The following is a 26,152-nucleotide window of genomic DNA, read 5'->3' on the forward strand; positions in this document are numbered from 1 at the left end:
ATCAAATACCGTGCGTTTTATACACACTTCTTAGGCAAAAACGTTATTTTGCCCAAGACTCTTCAAGATTTTGCCTACCAATTTTCTACATTTTCGCAGGTCCAAGACCGTCACAGAGAGGCTCGTCTGCAGGGGGACAGACCCACCGCACACTGGGCCAGGGGTCCGGAAAAGCGCTAGAAATTATTTGTGATTGAGTTGTTGATCTCAGTGACAAGCAAACATGCTAAAAACGAAGTGGGGCTGCTTAACCCTCGCCGGACCTATTGTCGGACCCCCCACCCCCTCGGCCGGCCGAGGGGGGAGGGTTGGTACGACCCCTTTTTGCCGTTTCGCCCCTAATGGAGCTAGAGCCTCGCGGAAAAAACAAGCGTGTGCGCCGTTTCAAGGCGGAACGATTGATACCCGATTTTAAGGTCCCAGGTCAACCGGTAACCTCTGAGGTGAAGTCAAAAAGCCCAAGTTAGGGTTTGGTTTTTGGCAAATAATTTCGCAAAAATGGCCGCAGAGCAGCGATTTTGGCACCATCGTGTTCGCCTGGCTCAGGCGCGTCGAATGGTATACTTTTTGTTCGGGTGAGGTCAACTTAAGGTATTGACCTCGAGTCAAGGTCAGTTCAGAGCCCATCAGGCCACGAACTTAATCGAAGGAGGTCGTATCGCATATCATTCGATTCGGGAGGTCTTCCCGAGTCCATTGGTGGCTTTCCCGAGTCGCTGGCTCAATTTGATCATGAGTTATAGACGAGAAACTCCTATGACCGGTGTGACGTCATAAATGACGTCACGGAAGGTCAAAAATGCAAAAGTAAAGCATCGCATCTTGCAAGGAGTGCACGAAATCACGATTCCGTGTGCTTGAGATAGTTTGAGATCATTCCATGCGCAAAAACAACAGTTTCCTTATTTCCCCATTCACTTTTAATGGTGAGGTCACGTGACCTCGAAGAGTAGCAGGCATTAGCAAAAATTGCGAGTAGGGCATGACAGAAAGATGATTGGTGGTTTGTATGGCATGGCCATTTTTAACGGCTCGAAATAACATTTCTCAAAAAGTCTAACTAAAGAGCAAGTTGTTGTTGATTATCACTGACTTGTGTTTAGGGGTTAATAATGACTGAATTTTTGAGTTTGGCCCAGAAATGTTGACAGCATTGTGTGCGTTGATCAATTCTGAGCTCAGGGACATATATTTCATTTAGATTATAAGCGTTTGTTTTTCACAACTTCCAGCGCCGGGCCTTCAGTAGAGCGGCGAGGTGATAATTGCCCCTACATCACGTGGTTTACTGGCGCATATCTCGAAAAGTAGCAGGGAAAAGCAGCAAAGCACCTATATGGAACAAAAGATGAGTAATCAGAGGCTAGTATGAAATGTTCATTTTTAGCCGCTCGAAATAACGTTTTTATAAAAGTCTATTTAAAAAATTGGATATGATTTCAAATTACGTCTTGCAGCTGCTTGCAAACAGCTAGCTTATCCTTGCAGAAAAGCGATGCAATATGTCAGAATGATGTTGGCACAGTGAACAACAGTGCCCTGAACTAGTCTGACAGGAAATTTCGTTCAAAACGACGATTGGTCAACTAATAAATTACGACTAAAGTTCATCATTAAAATCGGTAAATGTGGTGGCCTATAGAGAGTCTAAATTGTCTTGTGTTTGGTGACAACTGACGACCTCAATTTTGACCTTAGGGCAAAACTAGCATCGGAATCGTATTCTTCGATCAATTTGGGATTAAATGATACCTATTTTGTTCATATTGCGGACAGTCAGTTTGGGGGAATTTCTAGCGCTTTTTCAGGCTGCCGGCCTACAGTGCACCGTGCCCAACCCCCGCTCCCTCGAAAGATTCTGGATTCGTCCCTGCCTGGGCTGACCCCGGGCCTCGGGTGGCCCGGGGGCCCCTGTGAGACCAGGTGGCCCCCTCCTGGGCGAAATCCTAGGTACGAGCTGGAGTCTGACCTACTGTTAGTTGTTACTATAGAGGCCAGTGGCGTTGACGCGGCTCCTTAAGGAGCCGCAAGGCAATTGCCTTGGACCGGAGCTGGAGCCGGCTTATTCGTAACGAATGAAACGGAGATAAATAAAAGTGAAGAGCACTTTTTTATTCGTCAATGTTGCAAAAATAATAGATAGGCTCAAATACCCAAAAAAAAAATCAAATAGGCCACGGATCATGATCGTGGATTCGGATAATGTTGTCTTGAATGGACCTACGGCCTACGCTACTTACATAGGTTCAAGGTCCTACATCTACATTCACGTGAGGACTGTGGTCTTACCTATTTGTGTACCGTCGAACTGACCAGCTTCAAAATTCTTTTGTAGGTCTGTTTCTGTTTACATGGCTTCCTTATTGCGAATGACCGCTGCAAATAGTCATTTCTTAAATAATATCCTTGGATGTTTATTTTGTACCTACACCCAAGGACTCCTCGACTGGGAGGACGCGTCCCCCCGCCCCCCCCCCCCCCCCCGCTTTCGACGCCCATGACTATTATGTATGTAACTGTTGATGTTTTTGGCAATGCCGAAATGTAGGTATAGGTTAGGTGATGCGTGCATCCTTCAGAAAAAACGTGTCTTTATCAGTGTGAATAAAAGGTGTTTTTATCACACTGGAACCCATCACAGGGCCAGGCCGCTTCAAGCCTGACAACTGAGTGACAGTTGTTCTGTCACGGATAAATCTCTCCTTTCAGTCTCTGTGCCGCCAAAGCATGAAATCAGATGTTATTTTCTGTTCTAGAGGGCAGCCGACAGATCGGTTTCAGAATGACAATGGATTCGGAGCCGTGACCATGTGAATAACGTCGACAGACCCATCCAATTGTGGAAACGCCACCCGGAGAATGTCAGCCGGCATTGTATGCGGGGGCGTCAGCATTGTCCGACGACTGGTGCTTCTCGGCTGACCAAGCGCAGCTCGATCGTTCAGCGCTCACTGAACAAGAACAGGCGGCCGGCGGGGTTTTCACCAGGGGCGTCCTCTTTGAATACAGCGCTGACACAACGTGTCGCGCGCCACTCAAATTGGTGGTTACGGGACACTGTGCGCATTGGCGAGCAGAAAGGAAAAGTGGCCGTGGTAGGCGCATGCGTGCCGCCCGCCGCTCGGGTGTCTGAGAGCGTGCCGCCGGCCTGTCGCGATCACTGTCTAGCGCGAGCTGGTGCGCTGCAGGCACGGAGAGGAGCCCGGAGGTAACCGGTCGCGGAGCCTGGTGTTTAGGGACGATACCGCGGACTCAGACAGTGCTGGTGATAGACGCAGTGACGGGGATGTGATTGTGTGACCGGGCGAACACAGGACATCGTATAGTTATCAGTGTCGGAGACATGAGGCCGGCACAAGTAATTGTGCTCGCTGCTGCCCTGGCGGTGATGGCGACCGCAGAGTCAAAGGTACGATGTTCAATGACGTTTCATTACCTCGCATTATTACTCAAATGATTCATTAACATTTAATAGCTAAGTGTCCGTCGCTTTTGTGGAGATCTTGATAATGGAAGGCTGATTGCCGTCTCTACACAAAACAACCACTTCATATGAACAACATGACAATACGTGTGGTGGCTGGTGAAAACCACTGAGGTCAGCGAACAATTCGTTCAAGTTAACCTTGAACGACCCGGGTCCTAAATTTTCCAATGTGCAGAAACGATGCATCAATAACTGTGCCAAAACATATATAGTGTGCAAAACGTAGGTATGTTTTGGATTTTCGATGTCGGTGACCGAATGTCAGGTGAATCGTGAATTTTGTAACTTCATCATTATAATGGCAAACTGAGCGAAAGTTTTGTGGTGGAAATCCCTTATAAACACTCTAAAACTGCAACAGTTTATTATTGAATGCATATTGCATGTTGAGCCGGAAAATTGCACCCATGACACCATCTTAGACACCGGTGAGGTCACCGTAGGCCGTGAGAGCTAAATATAAAATTGTTTTCAATTACTTTTGACATATAGGTATATTCTGGAGCGATTTAACTTTGTTCAGAGTGACGATATGGATCGAACGGTACACTTACGACCCTTTCTGGTCATGTCATGAGTCATGACCTTGGGCCAAATTTTCAAATTGAGTTTTTTAGATCAAGTGATGGTTCATTCGACGCGTCTCGACAAAATGCGCGGATGCGGGTTAAATCAACTTAGAACATGCACATGGTGTTGAAAGCTATTGCAGGAAATCAAACTTTTTACGAGACATCGTCAGTTTTGAAAGTCTTTGCCCTCTTGAGGCTAAACCTTAGGTGAGCTCTGGGTACATTAATCAGTAATAGTATTAATGGGGCTATCGAATCCACTTTTCCGCGGCGCTGTAGCTCGATTCGTTCCCGACAGATATGCGCCGCATTTTCAAAAGTATCGACATTGGCGCAATTTGATCTTTAATGACCTCTGGTGGTCAGGCCCTTAACCACACCTATAAAAATTGTCTGAATTTCTGGTTAATTATTTTTGGCGCTCTCGCCAAGCCTGTTAACGTGTGTCGCTACGTGGTCCAAGAGCCGAGTTAAACAGGGGGTGTTCAATCCTCCTCACGACCCGGCGAGGGCTAAAATCAGCGTCGGCTTCCTCTTGTCATGTGCAGCGCGCTCGTTTTTTTACGAAGCTCTAGCTCTATGAGGGACCGATGGATTGAGGGTCAGGTCGATCTTCCTCTCTGTTCTTGACCGTTGGGGCCTGTAAAAACGCCAATGCTGGCAAGGATCAAAATGCAATTCCATAGTAAGTTACGATTTAAATAAAGGTACCGATTAGTGCCCTAAGAGTTTAGGTGAGCTGAAATTACTGCTGTGTTTTAGTACGGAGCAGCCGAGAGCACTTCCGGCACCGGCGTGGTTCATCTCTCACGGTCGGTTAGTTCTTAGTTGGTTCTCAGCGGTTACGGCCAGACTGCCCAACGCTATACAATGAATCTGCTATATGGCCCGTGACAGCTGACGAGCCTCAGCTGTTGATAACACTTTTTCTATGTTGTCAAATCATTCATAACAATAATTCCTTAGGCTTTTTCCCGTGTAGACAACTGAATTATTCTGTAGCAGTGTAAGTCTTCATTCGGAAGCGTGATCCGCTCATGACTGGAGTTAGGAGTATATACCTATATTTGATAAAGCGAGCGACTGACGGGAGGGGTTTTACAGAGCCCTCCGCGTTCCTATACCCAAAGCCTCCGCTCGTCCTATTTCCAAACTTCAAACGACGTGTAGTGATAACCACAGAAAAATTGTCATGCGAAACCTATCACCTAATTTTGTGAACCTCGAAGATACTGATGATGCCAAAAGTTAGGTCAAAGTAAAAGTTATCAAATTAAGGCATGTTCGCATTTCGGTCTCCGGCCGTATCGCCGTAATCGCCACGCCATATGCGGAAGGCTTTTTTTTTTGGTGTCAATACATACAATACATACATACATATCTGAGATCTCGTCTTGCTGCATGTGGCTGTGCCAACAGTTGCGTTCCTTAGAAGTGGTAAATAACTTGTTTTCCGAACACTCCAGGCGTGGTGGCTGTGTGGTTTTGTTTCTGACAAGTTACTGGTGAGCGACAAGAACACCTGAAGTCCCTCACCCATGACGATAACGAACCCCTTCGCTACTTCCGGGTAATCTCCGTCGAGCAAGATGACTGCAGTAGTGCTCACCCTCACTGGTTATTTAGCCTGCATTGTTAACCCGGCACCGCCTGGGCTATTTCCGTACCCACGACAGCCTGGGGGGGGGGGGGGGGGTCGGATCCGACCACCCCCCCCCGTTATCTCGAGAACCAATGGTCGCACCGAGCCCCGCAAGGCGGCGTTCGAAAGGCCTTCCCAAAGCACTCTTAAGATTTTAAGATTGAGGTCAACTTTCGGGTCAAGGTCAGGTCAAAGGTCAAATTCTGGGGTTTTGCATGATTAGGCTTACGGACAGCGGAATCGATAGCTGCTGCTCGAAACTCACCAAAAATGACCTCAAAGACCTAGTGAAGGTACCATGTGCGTATAGGGGTCATACTAAGTACGGGTCAAGGTCAGGTCATGTCACGAAAGGTCACGGTTTTCATTTTCTGCTACATGGGCGTGCGACACATGTTTTATGGCTTATTTTTCACGCCGAATCCGATAGTAATGGTTATATGTGACCCCAGCTGGTGATAAATGTGCATTGAAAGCATACATAACTAAACGAGGGCTAAGAAAAAAGGTCAATTTTTCAACTTTTTATTTTTGACATAAAAATGCACTTTTCTAGACGAGCTTTGTCCCCGGAATCTAGTGGTGCCATTTGTTTTCACATGCGATGTTCAGAAGTGCCCCTAATTCACGAAAATGCTTATGACGTCACCATGCCCTATGCATGTTGGAGCTATTTTTACATTTTGGGGGTCAAAAATGAAGATAGAAAGTTGAAATTTGGGACATATAATGTTCTAATAGAGCTCTATAACATATATTCCGTTTTTTTTTTGGAAATTCTCAAAATTTTGGATTTTATTAGTTGTTTTTCAAAAAAATATAGTTTTTTGAATTTTTAGGGGTTAAAAACGCATTTTATGGAAAATCCGAGATAGCCATTTTAAAGAACTCGTTGAGCTGCGTCTATTCTTGTCCTTAATTTGCAATTTGCTTCAAAGTTCAAACCCTGATTTTTGGCGATTTTTAAACATTTACCACTTTTTGACTGAAAACGCCATGTAGTTACATCACTAAAATCGATATCTCAAAATTTTTTGGAAAATGTTTCTTAAAAATCACACAGGAGACGTCAAATTGATGGGGGAGAAGGTATGCCAGGTTTCAAGTTGATAGCGTAAGCGGTTCATGAGTTATTCAAGAAAAACGGAGGGGGGGTCGGATCCGACCCCCCCCCCCAGGCGGTCGCGGGTTAACCGCAGGTTGTTTGAGATAGACAAACACTATTCCAGAGGTATACAGAGGTGTATGACTATTCGTTAGAATTGTGTTTTTCTATTGAAAAACAATCGGAGCAGTTCTCGTAGTCTGCAGTATTCCCGAGCCTTTATCAAATGCCTAGGTATTATCAGCTCAAGTGTTCAGTTATGTAAAAGTGGATAAAGCCCGACATCCTGTTCAGTGATTGCATATTGCCACATTAATATTACGTTACAGCACATTAGCCAAAACATCATTGCAACAAACCACGGATTTATACAGTTATACATTTGTATAAAATTTAACAATGCCGCTGAAAGGAGGCGTCTCTCCTGCGATCTCTGTAGGGCGGGACAGGCAGTTGAGTGACAGGTTCGGTTTGAATCGGTTTGGGAAGGGCCCGGTCTTGTTTCCCACCCGGTATACTCTGACGACACCCTGCACACTGCCGAGCCACTGCAATGCTGCAGCGCGCCCGCAGACACGCGCCAGGCACTTCCGTGAGAAATTGGAGGCTCTGTTTTGTCACTGCGAGCCGAACGTAACTGTCAGTTTCAGATAACTATAAGGTGTTTCTGCAACTTAACGTAATCGATGCCGTTTAGAATGTCGACAGAATACCTTTCTCGGTGTAAACGTAACAAGCGGTTCATTTGTCTTTACGAGAATAGTGTGGGAAACGTCGATGATTAGATATATGTTCATGCCTGTATGGTTTAGTCGTTGGCAACTATTGCACAGTGTACGGCTAAAGTTAGTCTGAATGATGCCACAACTGTCTGAAGCAATTCGAGACTGAATCAGCTCACCGTCTTGTCCGCTCCGCTTCCAGGTTGTATCGGGAAAGAAGGATGACTCCAGCGGCCAGACTCTGCCTGGAACTCGCCCGTCTGACTCCGGGTCGGACGGGAACCCTCCGGCTGCGGACACAGGTCCCTCCGGCGAGGTTCGAGCGGCCACCGCCCTTCAGCCACAGTTTGTTGTCCCTGACAACGGCGAACCGGTAGGTCTGCTGGTGAACTCTGGCGTGCCCAGAAGGGATGTCAGTGGCGATGGGGACACGGAACCTACAGTGGCGAGTCGCGGTGACGGTTCCGCGTTCCCCGGTCGCCATGGGCCGTCGGCCGCTGCCCGAACGGACCTGTACGGCCTCCTTAGCGGTCCAGAGGTGACCGCCAGAGACGCCGAGCAGTCTGCGGGCTCACTGGCCGCACAGAGGCGCAGCGGAGACGCGTCAGCTCGCCGCTCTCTGGCCGAATCCGGTCCCCGCAGCCGAGGCCGTCTGCTGTCGCTCATTGATGGCGTGTATCAGGAGAGTCTGGACCGGGACGGCAACACCACCTACATCACACCGCTGGACCGGGTGAGTGAGGAGCCGTTCGAGCTGTCCGTCAGACGCTACAGCAGGTTCGTGGAGAGCCGGGCACAGCGGGGCGGTCGGATGCACGCGGAAGAGGACCTGGAGGACCTGCTTCAGAGACTGAGGGGCAGACTGAACCTACAGGAGTCGAACGGAAATTCAGCTGGAGAATCAGAGGATCAGCAGGGAGATAATCGTGAACGCAGCCACACTAACCTGGAAACTTCTGATGCTTTGGTAAAAACAGAGCTCGGTGAAGGGAATAGAGTGGATGAGTCATTTGACCTTGCCCCTTTGATTTTGTTCAATTCCAAGAGTGATACAGGTTCGCCTCCATCAATCGAACAAACTGAGCAGATTAATGATATTAAATATGAAAGTGATCCCGACAGTTCTGATGAATATTACGAGGACATAAATGCTGATCATGAGTATGAGGACTACCAGTATGACACTTATACAGAATACGACCACGGACAAGAACTAAGTAATAATGATGTTGCGGAAAACAGCAGAGCTCTGGAGGGACTGGAAAATAAAGTCTCATTAGACACCGACTACTCAAATGCCAAAGCGGAACAGGACGCCGGCTTTGTTGTGCTACCTCCCGCAGAAAAGAACGAAAGACCAACGGAAGGTCACGACGAACCCACTATCATCGAATCTCCTTTCGGTGATGACACACATTCTAAGGAAAGTAAAAGTAATATTGAATCGCCAGCGTCGACAGCCAAACGCACGTTATTTGACGAAGATGAGGAGCGTGAAAACCATGTCGACACAAACGAAAAGATTACCTCTAGAAGACATTTAAATGACCTCACCGAACTACCCGATACGCTACAGCCACCTCTAGATGATGCATTGGAATCTTATCTGCATTTTGATCCGGAGGCACAAACAGTCCAAGAATCTGTACCTTCTCTACATGAGCACACAGATAACGTCTTAGTCACGGCTGAGTCAGTAGACGTTTCGGACACCGAGAAACATTCTGATGATGACCGATATTCAGGAGGAACAGACGAAACGCCTAGACGTCTTCCGGAGTATGAAACACATGCGGAGATCAGTCTTAGAGGAGGCATCGAATCCTCGGATCCAGAGGCGGAAGGCTACGGTCCCGCCAAGCCGTCAAGCATTTACAAACCAGGCGATGACACTGAGCTGAATAATGTGACCAAGTTAGAAGATAGCGATTCTGAACAAGTACTGCAACGTGCGGTCACTCCGCGTAGTCTTGACCAGGACATCTCTCTCTACGACTCTCCGCCTAACTCTGTTACCGAAAAAAGCAGCGAACAGGCCGAGCCTCGGCTGATCGAGCCGTGGGAGCCGCCAAAACAGCAGCCCAGAATCCGAATCCACCTCCCGTTTGTGCAGGAGGAGACCATCATCCAGTTCCATCCACCCGACCGACACAATTATGGTCCACCGAAGGGAGTCGCCTCGACCAGCTCCAAGCCGGCGACTCACAGCAGCCATCCTTCGAGGACTCGCGGCAGTGCTCCGAAGACCAAGAACTCGCCACCGCCCGCCCTCCGGAATCCTGGCCGTTCTCCCTCCGACGGACACATCGCGAAGGGCTCTCCCGTACCGAGTCAACTGCTGCCGAAGGAGCACAGAGTAGTGCCTCAGCGCCCTCAGCAAGTCAAGCGTCCACGACCCAGCGCGTCAGTGCACAAGCTGCCCAAACCCTCTGTTCCTGCCAGCACCCATCGGCCTCTTGCTCACACGACTCCTCGCCGGCCTGTGCACAAGACTCACCACAGACCGACCACCAGCCATTCCAAGCCGTCCCTGCGCCCGGCATGGCTTGACGTCCCACGAGAAGTTCTTCCGCTAGCAGGTCCTTCCGACACTTACGCTGACCTACCGTACGACCCAGCCACTGAGCTGTCCTTTGACCCAGTCCAGCTCACCACGACTTCTCCGGAGTACTTACCGGTCTACCCACCCACGCATCCGCACAGTGCCGCTCATGAAGACGAAGAGAAGTCGAGCTATTCACAGGTGGAGCCCATACCAACTCCTCACGAACCTACTCACACCGTGACGAGCTATGTATCTCCGATTCCGGTAAAGTTGAAGCCAACTGAACCCTCTTCATACGTGTCGCTGCAACCGAACCCCTTGTACGTTTCAAATAATCCTTCAGCATCACCGTCTTATGTCCCACCAACGCCTTCTTACCCTTCGACTACGCCAACCCCTTCATATTCGTCACCCACTCCATTCACGTCACCAAAACCAGTCACAGTACAAACATCACCGAACCCTATTTCATCGTATGCTTCGCCAACCCCCAGTCCTTCGTACGTCCCACCAACTCCCACCCCAGAATACATTCGACCACATTTCCCTTCAGCGCACGCTTCCCCCGTGCACCCCATCCCAAAACCTCTCATCGTAAATGTCCCTCACAATGACATAGTTCATCCTCTTTGGGGACATCAAGATCCACATCCTCTGCCTGGTCATCCGGAGTCGCATCCACCAGTCGTTCTACCCCCACCTGCCATCCGGAACTATGCCGTTCCGTCTGTGGACAAGCTCTCCCAACGTCCTCTGCCTCGAGTGCCAGCTTTCTCACACATTCAGGGTTATGAAGAGCCTCCAGGCTTTGCTCACCCCGCGATCGTTCCAGATGTTCCGCCTCCACATCCTGGACACGTTGAACAGCCCGTTCGCAACTACGTGCGTGCGCCCAGCGATAAACTAGTGCAGAAGCCGGCACCCCCAGTGGCTCATACGCCCAGCCCCGACCAGCCTAGCCACTCTGTTCGAAACTACGTGACCCCACCGAGCCACGAGCTTGCGCAGAAGAAGCCGACCGCAGTGTCAGCGCCCCATCCACCGGAGGTCCACACAGCCGACCCGCCGGTCCGTAACTACGCTGTCACAGCCAAAGGCCACCAGGAGAAGAGGCCCCACCTGGTGTTGGCTCAACCGTCCCACCAGGCTGCTATAGGGCACACCACCAGGAACAACCAACCACGGGGAGATGAAGCCGATCGTCGGACCGCCAAGCAGGACGCCGTGGAGCCGCACATCGTAGTCGGAACTCTGGAGCGTCCTGCTGATGGTACTGAAGATGCCAGTGATAATCAGCTGGAATCGTCCTATTCTTCATTGGAGTCTGAGCCACGGCAGACTGTGGGGGACGATCACGAGCTTCCGCAGCTGCAACAACATCATCAAGAGCTAGAACAAAATCGTCAGCAGCATCAGCATGATAAACTTCAAGAGGCGCAACAGGAAGGGGACGACGAAACCTCTCCCCATCAGCTTCCCGAGGCTTCATTCTCGGACAGCCACCGTCCTCAACCGCAGCGACGGGGGACGACCATCATCGACGTGCTCGAGGCAGCCGACTCCCGCCTCCTGCTGAAACTGATGGACCTCTCTGGGATGCGGGAGCTGCTGGAGGATACAGGTAGGTCGGGATCAGGGGACACAAGGGACGATTGTTATAGTTCAATTCAGGAAATGGGCATGATTTTGTTTTTAATAAGCTTCTCTTTAACCAATTTATTTCATACGCTCCTATAGGCAATGCTATACCGCAATACCAATAACTGTTTTATTTGTGTTTCATTTCAAGCAATTCTTTACATTTTTTGCTATTTTATAGGGAGTGAATGAAGTCCGGCATGTGTAGGTACGGGGACCCGCAGTTGCTACTGTACACGAACCCCAAGTCTAACCGTCTGTCCTATCCAGTAACAACCGACAACATTGATATCGACTGCTGGTCCCTGTACAAGAGCAGCTGAGGTTTTCTGTGCGTGCCCTCTGGCAGCTTACCGTTGTTCACTGTGAGGGTGCTGGGACAATTTGCTCAGGGTCGCTGTACAGTAGCAACTGCGGGTCCCCGTACGGTGTAGTGTGAACTACTACTCTGTAATGCACCACTTTAATAGGTTAGCGTGTTGTGCTGCGTTAGAGTTTCCCGTTTCTCCTCGTGTGCCTGTCACCCCGACACGCTGTTTGAGAAGTTGCCGTGGTAGACACCAATAACATACGAACACTTTCCCAGATAAACAGAGCAATGTTTACTGTCAGCGATCCGCCATTGTCAACCAGATGTTTTTCCTATTCCCATTGATAAACCTGTTTTGTTCGACATTGGAGTTAATTCAGTCGAGCTGTTTTAAATAATAGATCCAAATAAAACCTTTCTTCATCATTTGTTCTTACGGATTGTTCCTAACGCCACAGTATATAGTCCTAGTTACCTGCTTTCCTACCCATCTCCAGGCGTGTTTTCTGTTCCTCAATATGATTATCTTATAGCTTCTGATGATCTCGTTATACCTTCCGTCTCGGTCTGACAAATATGCATGCGTCACGAGTCGGGGGTAACCAGCGGGAGGGGGAGGGGCGGCGGTGTGAGCTCGGGTGCAGTCAGCGGCGCGCCCAGCTTTCCCATGCCGCCGTCGGGCGTGGCGGGTGACGTGTGACGAGTGACGAGGAGCGCTGTTACGCTCTTTGACGGGGTGTAACGACAGAAGGACGGAGCCCGTATCGGCGCCCTGACACGGAAATGCGCAGGCCGTACCTCCATCCCGACGGCAATGCAGAAAAAATGCACTTGACGTCTCGAAGCCTGTTAGTAACTGAAACGCTCTTTGCACCCGACGTTCATTACGGAGCGAGCGAAGCGAGTGGAGTCTTACGTAGAATAACGGAAATTTCTGAGTATGAGCGGCCGGCCGTGGTCACGCTTTTGCGAGGCTTATATCTCAGCAACCCCTTGACCGATTTACATGCGGTAATTTTTGTGGGGTAGCTTCATTCCTTCTACCAAGTATTGGACTATTCCCGATGCATGTGGGTGACCCCTTATGCACGTGCCACGTGCAAAACGAAGAGGTGTCACTTTTTACGGAGCGAGCGAAGCGAGCGTAGTCTTTCCTTAGATTAACGGAAATTTCTGAGTATGAGCGGCCGGCCGGCCGGCCGGCCGGCCGTGGTCACGCTTTTGCGACGCTTATATCTCAGCAACCACTTGACCGATTTACACGCGGTAATTTTTGTAGGGTAGCTTCATTCCTTCTACCAAGTATTGGACTATTCCCGATGCATGTGGGCGACCCCTTATGCACGTGCCACGCGCAAAACGAAGAGGTGTCAGTTTTGTAATTGTTGCAATATCTCGGTAACTACTTGGCCGATTGCGCTGAAAGTTGGCATGTAGGTAGGCACCCACTAGTCACTGCATATCTATGTGCCAGAGTTGGGGTGCTGCTGCACGTGCGCACGTGCAGGGGTCGTTTCCAGATCTCGAGAACGGCTGGACCGATGGCGCTCAAATTTGGTACACGGTTAGGGACCAGTTAGTAGGGTGCCGTGCACAAGTCAGTTGGGACCCATTCTGCACGTACGCACGTGCAGGGTGCCGCTTCCAGATCTCGAGAACGGCTGGGCCGATTGTGCTCAAATTTGGCTCATCGCTAGAGACCGGTTAGTAGGGTGCCGTGCACAAGTCAGTTGGAGGTACCCCCTCGAAATTTCGCACGTGCAAGGCTCACCCTCTCGCTCGCTCCGTTAGTCGCCCCAAAAGGCGCTATACTGGTGTAATTGTTGCAATATCTCGGTAACTACTTGGCCGATGCGCAGATAGTTGGCATGTAGGTAGGCACCCACTAGGCACTGCATATCCATGTGCCAGAGTTGGGGTGCTGCTGCACGTGCGCACGTGCAGGGGTCGTTTCCAGATCTCGAGAACGGCTGGACCGATGGCGCTCAAATTTGGTACATGGTTAGGGACCGGTTAGTAGGCTGCCGTGCAAAAGTCAGTTGGGACCCATTTTGCACGTGCGCACGTGCAGGGTGCCGCTTCCAGATCTCGAGAACGGCTGGACCGATTGTGCTCAAATTTGGCACATCGCTAGAGACCGGTTAGTAGGGTGCCGTGCACAAGTCAGCTGGAGGTACCCCCTCGAAATTTCGCACGTGCAAGGCTCACCCTCTCGCTCGCTCCGTTAGTCGCCCCAAAAGGCGCTATACTGGTCTGTTATCGCAATTACATTGGTTTTGACGATAAAGTTGTAAATTGTCTTGGCGAACTTGAACTGGCTTGCCAAACTCAATGTGTGATATTGATTATTGACTGACTTAAATTGATTTGGCAGTTAATGTTGAGCCAGATTTAGTTGCGTTAATTGTTCATGCACGAAGCGTTCGCAATTGTTCAAATTCGGTAATAGGTATCTATTACATTCCTATTTCCAGATTTCGCAAGATCGAACTCTAAACGAAAAACATTGAATTGCTAATAGATCCAAGATGGCGTGTTACATTCCCCTGATAAGCCTATCCAAACATATCCATATCCATTCAGGTATCTCAGCTTAGTGTCTTTTCGCGAGAGGTCAAAACTCGAAGAATGCAATTAACAATGTGCCACTAGCACAATAGGTCCGGAGGCTGCGATCACTTTGATTGGTGACGTCCATTCAGCTGCTTATAGCTTCCAGACGCAGCAGCGACCGCAAGGCGCGGATAGGGGGAGGGGCATGCAAATTGTTGCAACAGTTATGTTATGACGACGCATCGGAAGAAGCAAACTTCCAAACATCGATTTTGGCATCTGCTCCCCCGTTTCTTCATCACCCAGTAACACGCCCAGTAACATTGTTCACGGCGGAGCACCTATTTGTTTGAGTTTGAAAGAAAAACAACAACAAAGCAACCGACATGTCATTCGAAAGGTAGCTTCTTTTACTAGTAAACAACTGCTAAAGTTCATTAGATTCCAAACGGTTTAAACGGATCAAATAGGTGCCCAATGTTCCGTCGTGAGCACAGTGACTAGAATCAACCAGCCGGCAAACTAAATTGAAACTCCCCGTAACGTCGAGAGCGCCGCGCTGCCGGACGTCACGGCTGTCTGCGTGACGCCGTGACGTCACGGTCGATTGTGACGAGCGTCACGGTGACGGAGCCAGCCGTGACGCTCATGGATCGTGGGGGGATGTGGGGAGAGCGTCCCCAAAATTACCCGTAAGGTGAGCACGGGCGGCGAGGGGCAGGTGACGTCCTGTTGCCCAACACTGTCACAGCGTGACGGTCGGGCCCGTGTGACGCGTGTTGTGCGTGACGGGAGCGGAGAATGGAAGGGCCTGTCGAAGTGCGCCGCTCGATGCGCGCGCACTGAACTGGTGAAAAGCGGACAGCCGCGATGGTGGGTAATTGCTAACTAATGGGTGCAGTTCGGAGTGTTACGAAAGGCCGTATCGCCTCACACCTGTGCTTCTCAATGGCTCGGTCAATGTGGGCTCGACGTCTGTTGTTGGCAGTCTGGTGGCTCATCTGAACTTTTTTGATCGATTACAAAACGCAGCACACCACGCATGGGTGAAAATTGATATAATTACAGCCCATCAACCTACCAACATCTGCCTAGCATGACGTGCTGCTGCATGGCAGTTCATACCGAGAACAACGCGGACAGTAAAGGCGAGGACACTGATTACGCAAAAGATGTGAGGCATGACCGTATATATAAACGTGGATTGAAATCAGGCAACATTGGCAAACAAAAAACCTAATGTATCTACTCGTGTTACCAACCTACACACTATCAAGTCATGTGCTGAACCATGCTATGCCGTGGTCCGTCCGCCCCAGGTCCGTACACGCTGTTTGCGCCCAGCGAGCGGGCCCTGGGGGAGCTGCTGCACCGTCTCGGCGGAGTGGACACCATCCTCGACACCATGGGCAAGGACAGTCTGCTCAAGGTAGGCGGCAGCTCAGCCTCTCGGGCAGGGTGGTGGTAGGTCTGCTGATGTTAGAGCTGCTGTAGATAGGCGTTATTTTGTTTTATTTGATTTACCCACGTATGTCACAGACGGTGGGTTAAGTAAGCGGTATTAGGATTTTTACTTTATTATTATAGCCTCATTACATCATTATAATTGACAATACCTAGGGCTGCCCATGGTAATGCTGTTAAAAGGACCTTGAATATATAACGATATCGGCTCTATGTTGATTAGTTTGCCGTTCCCGGCCACCTCGCCCCACCCCGTCTCATGTCACCCAGCTGCTGCAGTATACTGCACGTCTTCGGTCTTACCCCATCCCCTCTCCTGCCACAGCTGCTGCAGTACCACGTGCTACGCGGCTACGCCCTCCTCGAGGACATGGAGCACGAGCTGCTGGCCAGGACGCTCGAGGGCTCGCACCTGCGCATCAACCGCTACGACACCTACGACAACGTGTACGGCAGCGCCAACGTCACGACGGTCAACGGCGAGCGGCTGGTGCGCGCCGAGCTGGCCGCTGACAACGGCCTGGTGCACTTCATCGAGGGCGTGCTAGCGCCGCCGCCAGCCGACCTGGTGCGCACCCTGAGCAGGGACCCGCGCGGCAGGTTCAGCGTACTCATAGAGGCCGTCAAGCTGGCCGGCCTGCAGGAGGTGCTGGCGGACACCACAGGTCGGTGGCTGCCGGGGGGAGGGAGGAGGAATACGGCTATAGAAGTGTAAAATAGATTGAGGCGGTGGTACGTTACCCATGATGATATAGGTAATGAAACACGATAATATATAAAATGAATAATTGGATTGCATAACAAAGTAGATGCCTACCCAAAACGTGGCATGCGGAGGGTAGGGACTGAGGATGGCGAGAAACGAACTGGTGAAAGGCGCAAGGTGTCGGCCGAAGGGCCGTTTGTTGCGTTTGCGTGACCCACGGTTGGTGTGCCTTGTCAAGTTTACCTTCACCCATCAGCCACATGCTTGCTAATTTTCCCCGCTCTGGCGTCTTTAATATTTCATTATCAAATCTTCACCGGCGTGATTAAGACGATGGGGTGCTCGATGGAACGTTTATGCAATAAACAAGCACTGAGTTTTATTCCACAGTAACTACCGCCCGAAACAGACTTAAAAGTGACCCCCCCCCTTCCCCCGGCAGCCGGTCCGCTGACGCTGCTGGCTCCCACAAACGTGGCGTTCACGCAGCTGCCGGCTGAGCAGCTGCGCCGGCTGCTGCGCGACCGTCGCCGGCTGCGGCAGCTGCTGCTAGGGCACGTGCTGGTCGGCAGTGTGTACTCGTCCGGCCTGCAGCCGTTCCAGGAACTGGAGACGCTGTCCGGATCCACCGTGCGCGTCTTCAGCGACACAGGTTAGCTGCAGAGGCCCTCAGCACGGAGTGTGCACTAGAAACGTACTGCAAATCAGTCTCTTCCTCCTCCTCCTCCAATTCATCCCACCTTTCTTTCTCTTCATATTCTCTCTTTCCATCTTCCTCTCTTTTGCCATCTTGCACACTCAATTGCACCCTGGCCTGTGATGATCACAGAAGGTTTAGGTAACACATAATAGATTGCCTTTCGATTTCGATGAATTGAGTCTCAGTACAACGCTTAATCTGTACAATTTTGGCTAGATAGGGATGAGGGAGCATCAGGTAGGGGAGAGTGGGGAAAGATGCCCAGGGTTTTGCCATGTCATATATTATTCGAAAATGACGATGGGAAAGCAAAAACTTGGAGTTTCAACGGAAGCCGCCATCATTTTTCTCCAAAAATATCACACTTTCGTGCCTGAAATATTATAACCTTTTTTGCTATTAAGCATTTTCCTGATGAAGTGAAAGGGGGCATCTTACCGCACAGGGTGGGAAAGACGCCCCCTGACGTTGGGAAAGATGCCCCCTGCACTATAAGTGACATAAATGGGCACGTGAATCGCCTGAACGAATCAGTAGTCCCTTCGAGCCTGCAGTAGACACCAAACGTCATCATAAGGGCCCTCAAAAGTAGTCGTAAGGGGCTTCAGAGGTCATCGTTAGGGCCATCATCGTCCAGCACGGCCAAACAAGCCTCTGTGGTGGCGTTCGGAGACCACTGTGGGGCTCTTATAGGTCTTCATGATGCTTGAGGGCCCTCGAGCCCATCGTGGGGACCTCCGATGCCAGCGCGGCCCGTGGGCCCAACGTGGGAACCCTCAAAGGATGTCGTGAGGGGCCCTGGAGCCAATAATGGGGCCCACAGAGGCCGTCGTGAGGGCTCTCAGAGTCAGATGCCGCCCAAAAAGTCGCTATGTGGGCCGAGAGACCGGCATGGGGAGCACCCGACCGTACTGGACTCTCAATAGTCCAAGATCGGCTTTTGTCTACATCACAAGTATGTAATAAATGATTTGACGGGCTGTTTGAAGGACAGCCTACGGATTTATGGGGGGCGTCTTTCCCCATCAGGACAGGGGGCATCTTACCCCAAGGTACCGAAGTAACATTAAATCAGTACAATTTGTTAGCCATAATACTACACCCTGAAACAAACTTTTTGGGACACAGTATATACACGCATGCTAATGTATCACGACTATAGTAAGGGACGCAAAAATTATTTACCTTCTTTGATATTTACAATGTTCTGACACCAAAATATTTTTTGAAAGCAGCAAATAAAAAACATGCAATCATCAGCCAGCCGTTGCTCAACTGAGCTTCGCATTTTTTTTTTGTGCAGTTAACAAGGCAGGCTTCCGCTTTACGCTAAGAACATTAATTTCCAGGTCCGATTCTTTGTTTCGCCGCTAGAGGGGTGGGGCGTCTTTCCCACCCTGGGCATCTTACCCCACTCTCCCCTACTGGACAATGGATTTTTTATTTGCGAGCAAAACAAAACGAGCTTGACCTTGCTCCTTATGCAGCATACCACCTATTGTAGTGAGTGTGACCCTTTCCATCTTAGATTAATAAAAAATATATTTAATGTCCATCGGTAATGTCACCTGTTTCCTGCCACCTGTCTTTTCTTTTGCCTCGGCCAACCGCCGTCCCCTGTTGTTGGCACATCTGATCACATTCGTTGGTCATCCGGCAGTGTCGATGAAGGTGGACAACGCGCTGGTGATCGTGCCTGACGTCACGGCCGGGAACGGTGTGGTGCACGCCATCGACGCAGTGCTCGGCCTCCCCGAGGAGCGGTGAGAAGTGTGACGTCATTGTGACGTCATCTGGCCGACAAGGTTCGCCGAGTGTTTCTTGTACTGCTATGATTATGATCACGGAGCTGACCCAAGGCCTGACGTTATTGGGATTCAAGACATGGGTGCATTTTCTACGAGAAAAAGTTGACGTTGAAATGCACGTGTATTTGTATAGAAGCGATCATAGTATGATAGCCTTATCTCGGTATTTACATTATGCTTATGAGCGAATGACATTACTTAGTGAGTGAAATCATAAGAGCGAAACAATTAAGAAGGAGATGAAGTGAAAATGTTCTAGGATGTTGTGTTAATTGTTAGCCGTGTCTTTCATCTATTATGGTAGAATGTGTGCATGCTTGTGGTTTAGTGCATCCGTACAAATTGGAACCCTACAATTAGAAAGGGACGTTTCTCTAGCTAAGTATTGATTCATGAATAACTCGCGATGTTAATACTCACGTGCGTTACTTGATAACGGAAAGGCAAGTAGTCATTTCGCAGCCACCGTTAAATTTCGCGTCCTTCTACACCGTTCCAATGAAAAGCGCCTCAGTAAGTACCTATGTATTTTGCATGTCTGCAATAGCTACCTCCATTATTCTCATGTCGAAATGTACACAATTTGAGGTCAAAGACCGTTGGCGATATCCGTGTCCAAAGAATATTTCAGATAAGCCGGTTGCAAAGTGCGATCTTGATTGGTGCGCACTGGTAATGCAATTATCATGTATATATTTACTTTTACTGCTGCATATATTCAGCATGTTCTTCGAGTTACGAGCTGCAGACTGTTGACGTCATCGTATGTAGTGTTTTTACTTATGTATTCTTAACTATTTGCTTTGTTGTTTCGTAAATATAGAATTGCCTATACAATCGCTGTTATGCCGGCATCTGGGTACTCGTCATTAGGTGAAATCGTCAGTCGTCACGCATCGAGCAAGGGTCTGAATGACGGGACAATATTGTCACTAGAAATCATTAAATTACCCGTGACAGTGACACCCGGGATCGGTAAAATTTAATTGCATCATTTCTGAGGATGAGAGTTTGGTGAACGTCATTTCAGTCATCTTTCCCTTCATCATATTCAGTCACCTGTTAATTTCATTGGTCTCATCCCAGTGCATAACTACGAGTGCTGAACTGCCTTTAAGGTTGCAAATAAACGATACTACATCAGACAATGTCACTATGAATGGGGAACGTCTAACAACAATAGGGAAGTTCCTCGACCGGAACGGATTACGCAGGCAGGCGATGCCCAGCCTTCGGAACCTCGTTTGTCAGGCGAGTTATTGCGAGCAGCTTTGAAAATGGATGCACAATATTGTACGGACTCGTCACTCGTAAGCATATCATTTCAACAGTCAAGGTCAATTATGCTTTTGAGCTGTTTGGCTGATAAATGTTTCTTGTATTTTGTTCCTCGTAATATGTCGATACTATTTACATGACATTTACTATTACTATTTACGATACTATTTACGATACTATTTACATTTCTGCTGTACATGACAATATTATTGAAGCAAATAAGTGGCAATTGTGCTATTCCACAGCCAAGCTGCGTACGGTGTATAATGTATATAGGTGAAGTTAATTACTGCATTGAACTGAAACCTTAGAAGTAGCCACTACTCACCATTAATAGCCGTATCAGTTTTTTTTTTTCAAATAGGAAATGAGCAATGAACAATGAGAACTTATATGGTACGTTTATATATGCACAAGCCCGCAGCATGTCATTAAACACATCGCATGCAAGCTTGCACGCAATGAGTTCTCACCTCACGTGTATCGCACGTAGCCTACAATCCGCTACGGACTGTTCTATCACCTTAACAGTTTTAGTCACAGAGTGGGTCAATGGCACAGAGCTAGTGACTCAGTACCTATAATGTCTACAATACAACATGAACATTTGTATGTCCGGCAACGACCGCACCTATACGGGTCAAAGTCACAGGTCGTTGAGTCAAATGGTGCCTGGAGTCGGACGCCCTGCACACCGCACAGTTCACTCCCGACTGTTTCGTGGACACATCAAAGTCCCATAACGGAAAATACTCCATGTCTACCGACTATGTCCTGAATGATGCTTAGGAATGAGAAAGTGGTTAATCAGCGAGACAATGAACCAATACTACATAGCCATCCCCATTGTTTAATCAGTTGTGATTAGCCGCTTTTGGTTGTCAGATAAAGCTCAAACGTCACACATTGTTATCATACATATATCGTGTAGGCCTAAAAGCAGGTACACTCGGGGGCAGATTGATGTTCCACCACTCCTTGCCCATCGGGCTCCCATGGCTCAGCACTGGCTGCTGCCAGTGTTGCCTGCCCTCAGCACTGCTCAGCACTGCCTGCCAGTGCCAGTGCTGCCACTGGCAGCAGCCAGTGCTGAGTCATGGGAGCCCGATGGGTAGGGAGTGGTGGAACATCAATCTGCCCCCGAGTGCACTACCTAATTCGCAATACCTTCAACATTCAACAAAGCTCTATGCATGGCTCTATGCACACAATACGCATTACACTGTCACTCAAATGGCACATGCTCCTCCACTGCACCCTCCTCTCAGAAGTCACTACCGTCCACGACATTGGCGGCCCTCTGTTCGTGCGCGGCCGACGCCAAACCGTACACCGCCACCGTCATACAGGCGACTAGCGCCACCTCGGCCACGTAGTGCTCGAACACCACCGTCTCCGGGCGCGTGTGCAGCGCGTACGTGGCGCTCACCAGCAGGTAGATGGCGGCGGCCGCCTTCAGAGCGTCCCACACGGTCACTGTGATGGCCCCGGCCGGCCACGAGCCGCGCAGACTGCCCAGCAACAGCAGGTGCAGGGCGATGTCCAGCGTGCCGGCCGCGACCGCAGCGACACCTATGTAGAGCTCGGTGGAGCAGGTGGCGCTGCAGTCGCCGTAGTGCAGGTAGACCAGGCGAATGCCGCAGGCCAGCACGGCGGCGCCACATACCTGTCGGGGAGATGAGCGATAAGCTGTGCTTTTGAATCAAGTCAGCATCAAAAGCTGGGAGCTTTTATTATGTTCGAGCAGAAATAGTGACGAGAAACCCTCCTAAGAAAGGTACCTACCTAAACAAATTCGAGCTTGAGTGACATGACCGGTGACCTAAGACCCGAGCCAGTCAGACACCAAACCAGACAGAGGGGCTCTTTTTTACAGGCGGATGATTGATACTTTTGCAAGAGCACCTGCGAGGGAGCTTGATGACTGGGTCTAACTGACAGGTACACAACTACCACACTTCCCAATACAACCCCTAAAAACGAAAATTCGGCTAAAATACCTAATTGATCACAAATTCGATAAAAACCCAGTCGGTAAGTGTGTAGACAGAATTTATAAAACGAAGATCGAAAAAGAGCGTTTCGACCATATGTATGTGTGTGTATGTATAGTAAGTGTGGTTATACTACAGGATCTTACGTTATCGGTTATCACATGTCATGACACGAAAATGGCAGTAAAGTGTCGGGAATTACCGGCATTTCCCTGTATGTACAGCTGAAACCGTTTACGATACACCGATATAAGCTTGATTTCCTGCAGCAAGTATGTAGAACGGAAAATGAGGACAAGACGTTTGATATACGCTTGATAAAGCCGGGCACCTATAGTCAAAGCTACAGCTGCACCAGTCTGTGCAGTGTGCAGTACGGTGCTGATTCTTTTCCAATGCTATAACTTCAGATGTGGTACAGCTCAAAACAGACAAAGGGTTAGACAAGACCCGTGCAGCTTCGCTGGTTGCAAATCGCCAACAATTGCACACACACATAGAGGCTTTAGATAACCACTAAATGATTCATTTGGACATCTGATAGGCCAAGGAATTGTCATGCCACTCAAAGTATCAGTTGAGCTCTTATCTACTCGTAACTGAGTCATCAAATATTCCCTCTCTGTTCTCTACTCTCGACAGGAGGCAAGCAGCGCTCCCTCCCATATTGACTCATTAAACATAACTACTGCGCTGCGGCAGAGCACCATCCGAGCTGGTCGAGCTAGTCGAGCTGGTGGTTCAACAGATCCCAAAGCGGGCGGTGGGCTCTGTATATGCGCTGTTCGGAAGCTGAAGCTTAGCTGCAGAGTTTTTCACTCCTCCTCCCCCCCTCACCCCCCACTCTTCGATGGCCAATCAATCAACAACCCGATCGATAAATGGTGATTCAGTCTGCAGTGCATGACCAAATCAGGCTGTGCTGCACTGCAGGCATGAATAAACCGACAGATGATTGGGGAGCACCAGCTTGGCAGACAGCAGTGGTGATGGGGCTGGCCCAGGCCATTCGCAGCACAATCGCAGACACACGCTGGGCTTCGAGCTCTACGGGTAATACATAAGCGGGATGTGTATAAGACGTGTGGTATAAATTTGGCTCGGGTAGTAGATGTGCTCAACATTTCATCGTCTTCTCCGTTGTAGGTATGCAATGTTTATGTGTGCATTCATTGATTGAGTGAGCGAGTGAGTAAGTGAGCGAGCGAGTGAGTGAATGAATGAATGAATGAGTGAAATAATGAATGAATGAATGAATGAATGAATGAATGAATGAATGGATGAATGCGTGAGTGAGTGCATATCCTATGGTTTCAACTCAATTGCTGTTTATCCGTAACCCGACCTTTTACACCAATGTTGGCGAGTTTTGACCAGGAAAATAAAGACACTGCACTCACACACATATATGGCACAATGCACACAGAGCCATGTCCGAGCTCCCAAACGATAATGATGTCTACATATGATGCACCGCAATAAAGCATACAAGTCCCGCATTCTACATCATCTCCCAAGTGAGCAGTGAGCACCCCTCGGCCTAATCACATCATTCCACTGCGCTGGCGCCCAGGTGCGCAGCGCCCCCCCCCCCCCCAGTTCACTCACCAGTAGCAGCGCCGCGATACACTGGCCGGCCCGTTTCCACGTGTAGGGCACCTGGAAGCACTCCACCGTCCGGAAGCCCGTGTAGCCCGTGGAGCTCATGGTGGTGGTCCTGTGCTCCCGCATGACGCCCCTCTGCCGGTCCGACCTCGGCGCACTGACCAGCTCGGGGCAGTGCAGGGTCCGCAGCCGTCCGCCCGCGCAGAGGCGAGCCCTCCGCCGCTGCACCGCGGGCCCGCGCCATAATCAGCTACGAACACAATTCTACGCAGCGGACGGTGTTGGGCCGACGGTAATTATGGCGATGAAGACAGACCTGTATGAGATTATATGTGAGATAATACACCATTGTATTTCACCATGCAATTAGCTTCATGACCGAACTTGAGCAGACGTCTTTTCTGTGTATAGCACAGCCCCCACACTGCAGTGTGCTGCACGACGGCAGTGTCACGGCTCCCCAAACGGCGGCGTTTCTGCGGACGGACGGAGGAGGGGCCGGCTCCGGCTCCGTGCCGGTCCGAGTGACGTCATCAGAAGTCAGGTGGGTGTGTTTGAGAGACGTGACCGTGTTTGACTGTTGGTCAGGTGTAACGAACCATCTTGGGCAACACTCACGGCGCCCCGCCCACATGGTAGGTAGGTACTGGTATTAACACAGAGGAGAGGCCCCGACCACACGGTTATACACTGGGGTGACGCTTCGCCTAACATTATAAACCGGGGGCCTAACATTATAATTTATAAAAGCTATTCGTTCGAAAACGAATAGCTGAGGCACACCTCTTCAGCTGCCTCTTGAACACTGATACACTAATATTGAATTAACAGGCGGTCAGTCCCAGCGGCATGTGGGTATGCTATATGCATTTGCGTGTATGGTAAACTTTCCATTCATTTCGTGCAGTGCCTGCCCGCAGCCCTCCCAGACCGCACTCTGAACACTGAACAAGTATCGGCGGCGAGACGCTGTGAATTCACTTGAGATTGGTTTTCTGCCCAAGCTTCCTTATGGGTAGGGTAGACCGGGGCAAGTCGCCCCGCCGGGGTAAAACGCCTCACCGATGTTTCTCGGAACTGGCAGAGTTCTGGGGAAACATCCTCTCTTCTATAAAACGTGCACTATATGATCATTATATGAGCAGACTGGAAAGAAATTGTGATGACTCTTTCGAGAGATATAGCCAAAAATGTGTTTTTTGAGTGATTTTTATGTTTTGTTGTCAGATTATGTATCATGGCGTTCTTTTATGGTCCACATCAGGTTAACGACTTTTATGTATTTTGAACAACTATTGTCTAACGCTTATCATGCCGGGTTGGTTCGTGTTAAATTATGTTTTGCTGGAGTGCAAGGCGTTGCTCTCTGACCGAACTACGTGATGGGGTAAAACGCCCCAGTAGGTCGCGGGGCAAAAAGCCCCTGGGGCGTTTTACCTCATGTGTTGTTCGGGCTACCCACTTTCTAATGTTCGGTAGCTGGCGAACAGTAAGTTTCTATGCCTTTATGTGTATTTTTCTCGGCAACTGGATGGCAAAGGAAGTATTTTGTTAACATTTGCATTGCAATAATTTATTATTTGGTCTTATGAGGTAGGTGAAAAACCTGCTCATGCAATAGTGTCATAGCTGAACACCTGACAAGATGGAATGTGCTAACTTCAGTGCCGTGCCTCCAGAGGTCTAACGGACCTCTCACATAAGATTTAGCCAACTACCATGTTAAATCTTTAATCTAAAGTATGGGGCTACTTGCCCCAGGCCGTGGGGCGTTTTGCCCTGGGGTTGGGGCAAAATGCCCCATTTGCAGTTGCTTCACAAATCACTTCCTAGCTTGGAGTCCGATCATAAGTGAATGAATTTGAGGGATGCAATTTAAAGTAAAATGTCCAAAGAACGCATTGAGCACAAATTTGGCCTTCCAGGTGATGTGGGACAAAATTTATGTAGCAAAATAAATTATCTGGGGCGTCTTGCCCCAGGCTACCCTACTCTTTTAACCCGCGCCCTGGTGTGTGTGTGG

At 49.5% G+C, this 26,152-nt stretch overlaps 2 protein-coding genes across 2 annotated transcripts; one reads left to right on the top strand and one right to left on the bottom strand.

The window, feature by feature from the left end:
* Positions 1–3,142: 3,142 nt before the first annotated feature.
* LOC122391774 (mediator of DNA damage checkpoint protein 1-like) lies at positions 3,143–20,089 on the top strand. Its single transcript, XM_043386012.1, has 6 exons — positions 3,143–3,409; positions 7,731–11,694; positions 15,894–16,003; positions 16,364–16,703; positions 17,187–17,396; positions 19,105–20,089. Exons 1-6 carry the CDS (start codon positions 3,344–3,346, stop codon positions 19,209–19,211), a joined length of 4,797 nt encoding a protein of 1,598 aa, XP_043241947.1. The 5' UTR covers positions 3,143–3,343; the 3' UTR covers positions 19,212–20,089.
* Positions 20,090–20,916: 827 nt separating this feature from the next.
* On the bottom strand, positions 20,917–24,298 carry LOC122391775. The gene is made up of 2 exons (XM_043386013.1): positions 24,133–24,298; positions 20,917–22,196 (listed from the first exon to the last, which is right to left on the bottom strand). Exons 1-2 carry the CDS (start codon positions 24,253–24,255, stop codon positions 21,795–21,797), a joined length of 525 nt encoding a protein of 174 aa, XP_043241948.1. The 5' UTR covers positions 24,256–24,298; the 3' UTR covers positions 20,917–21,794.
* Positions 24,299–26,152: the final 1,854 nt, after the last annotated feature.

Source organism: Amphibalanus amphitrite, unplaced genomic scaffold (genome assembly GCF_019059575.1).
Source record: "Amphibalanus amphitrite isolate SeventyFive unplaced genomic scaffold, NRLGWU_Aamphi_draft 000453F_arrow, whole genome shotgun sequence".
NCBI classification, from domain to species: domain Eukaryota; kingdom Metazoa; phylum Arthropoda; class Thecostraca; order Balanomorpha; family Balanidae; genus Amphibalanus; species Amphibalanus amphitrite.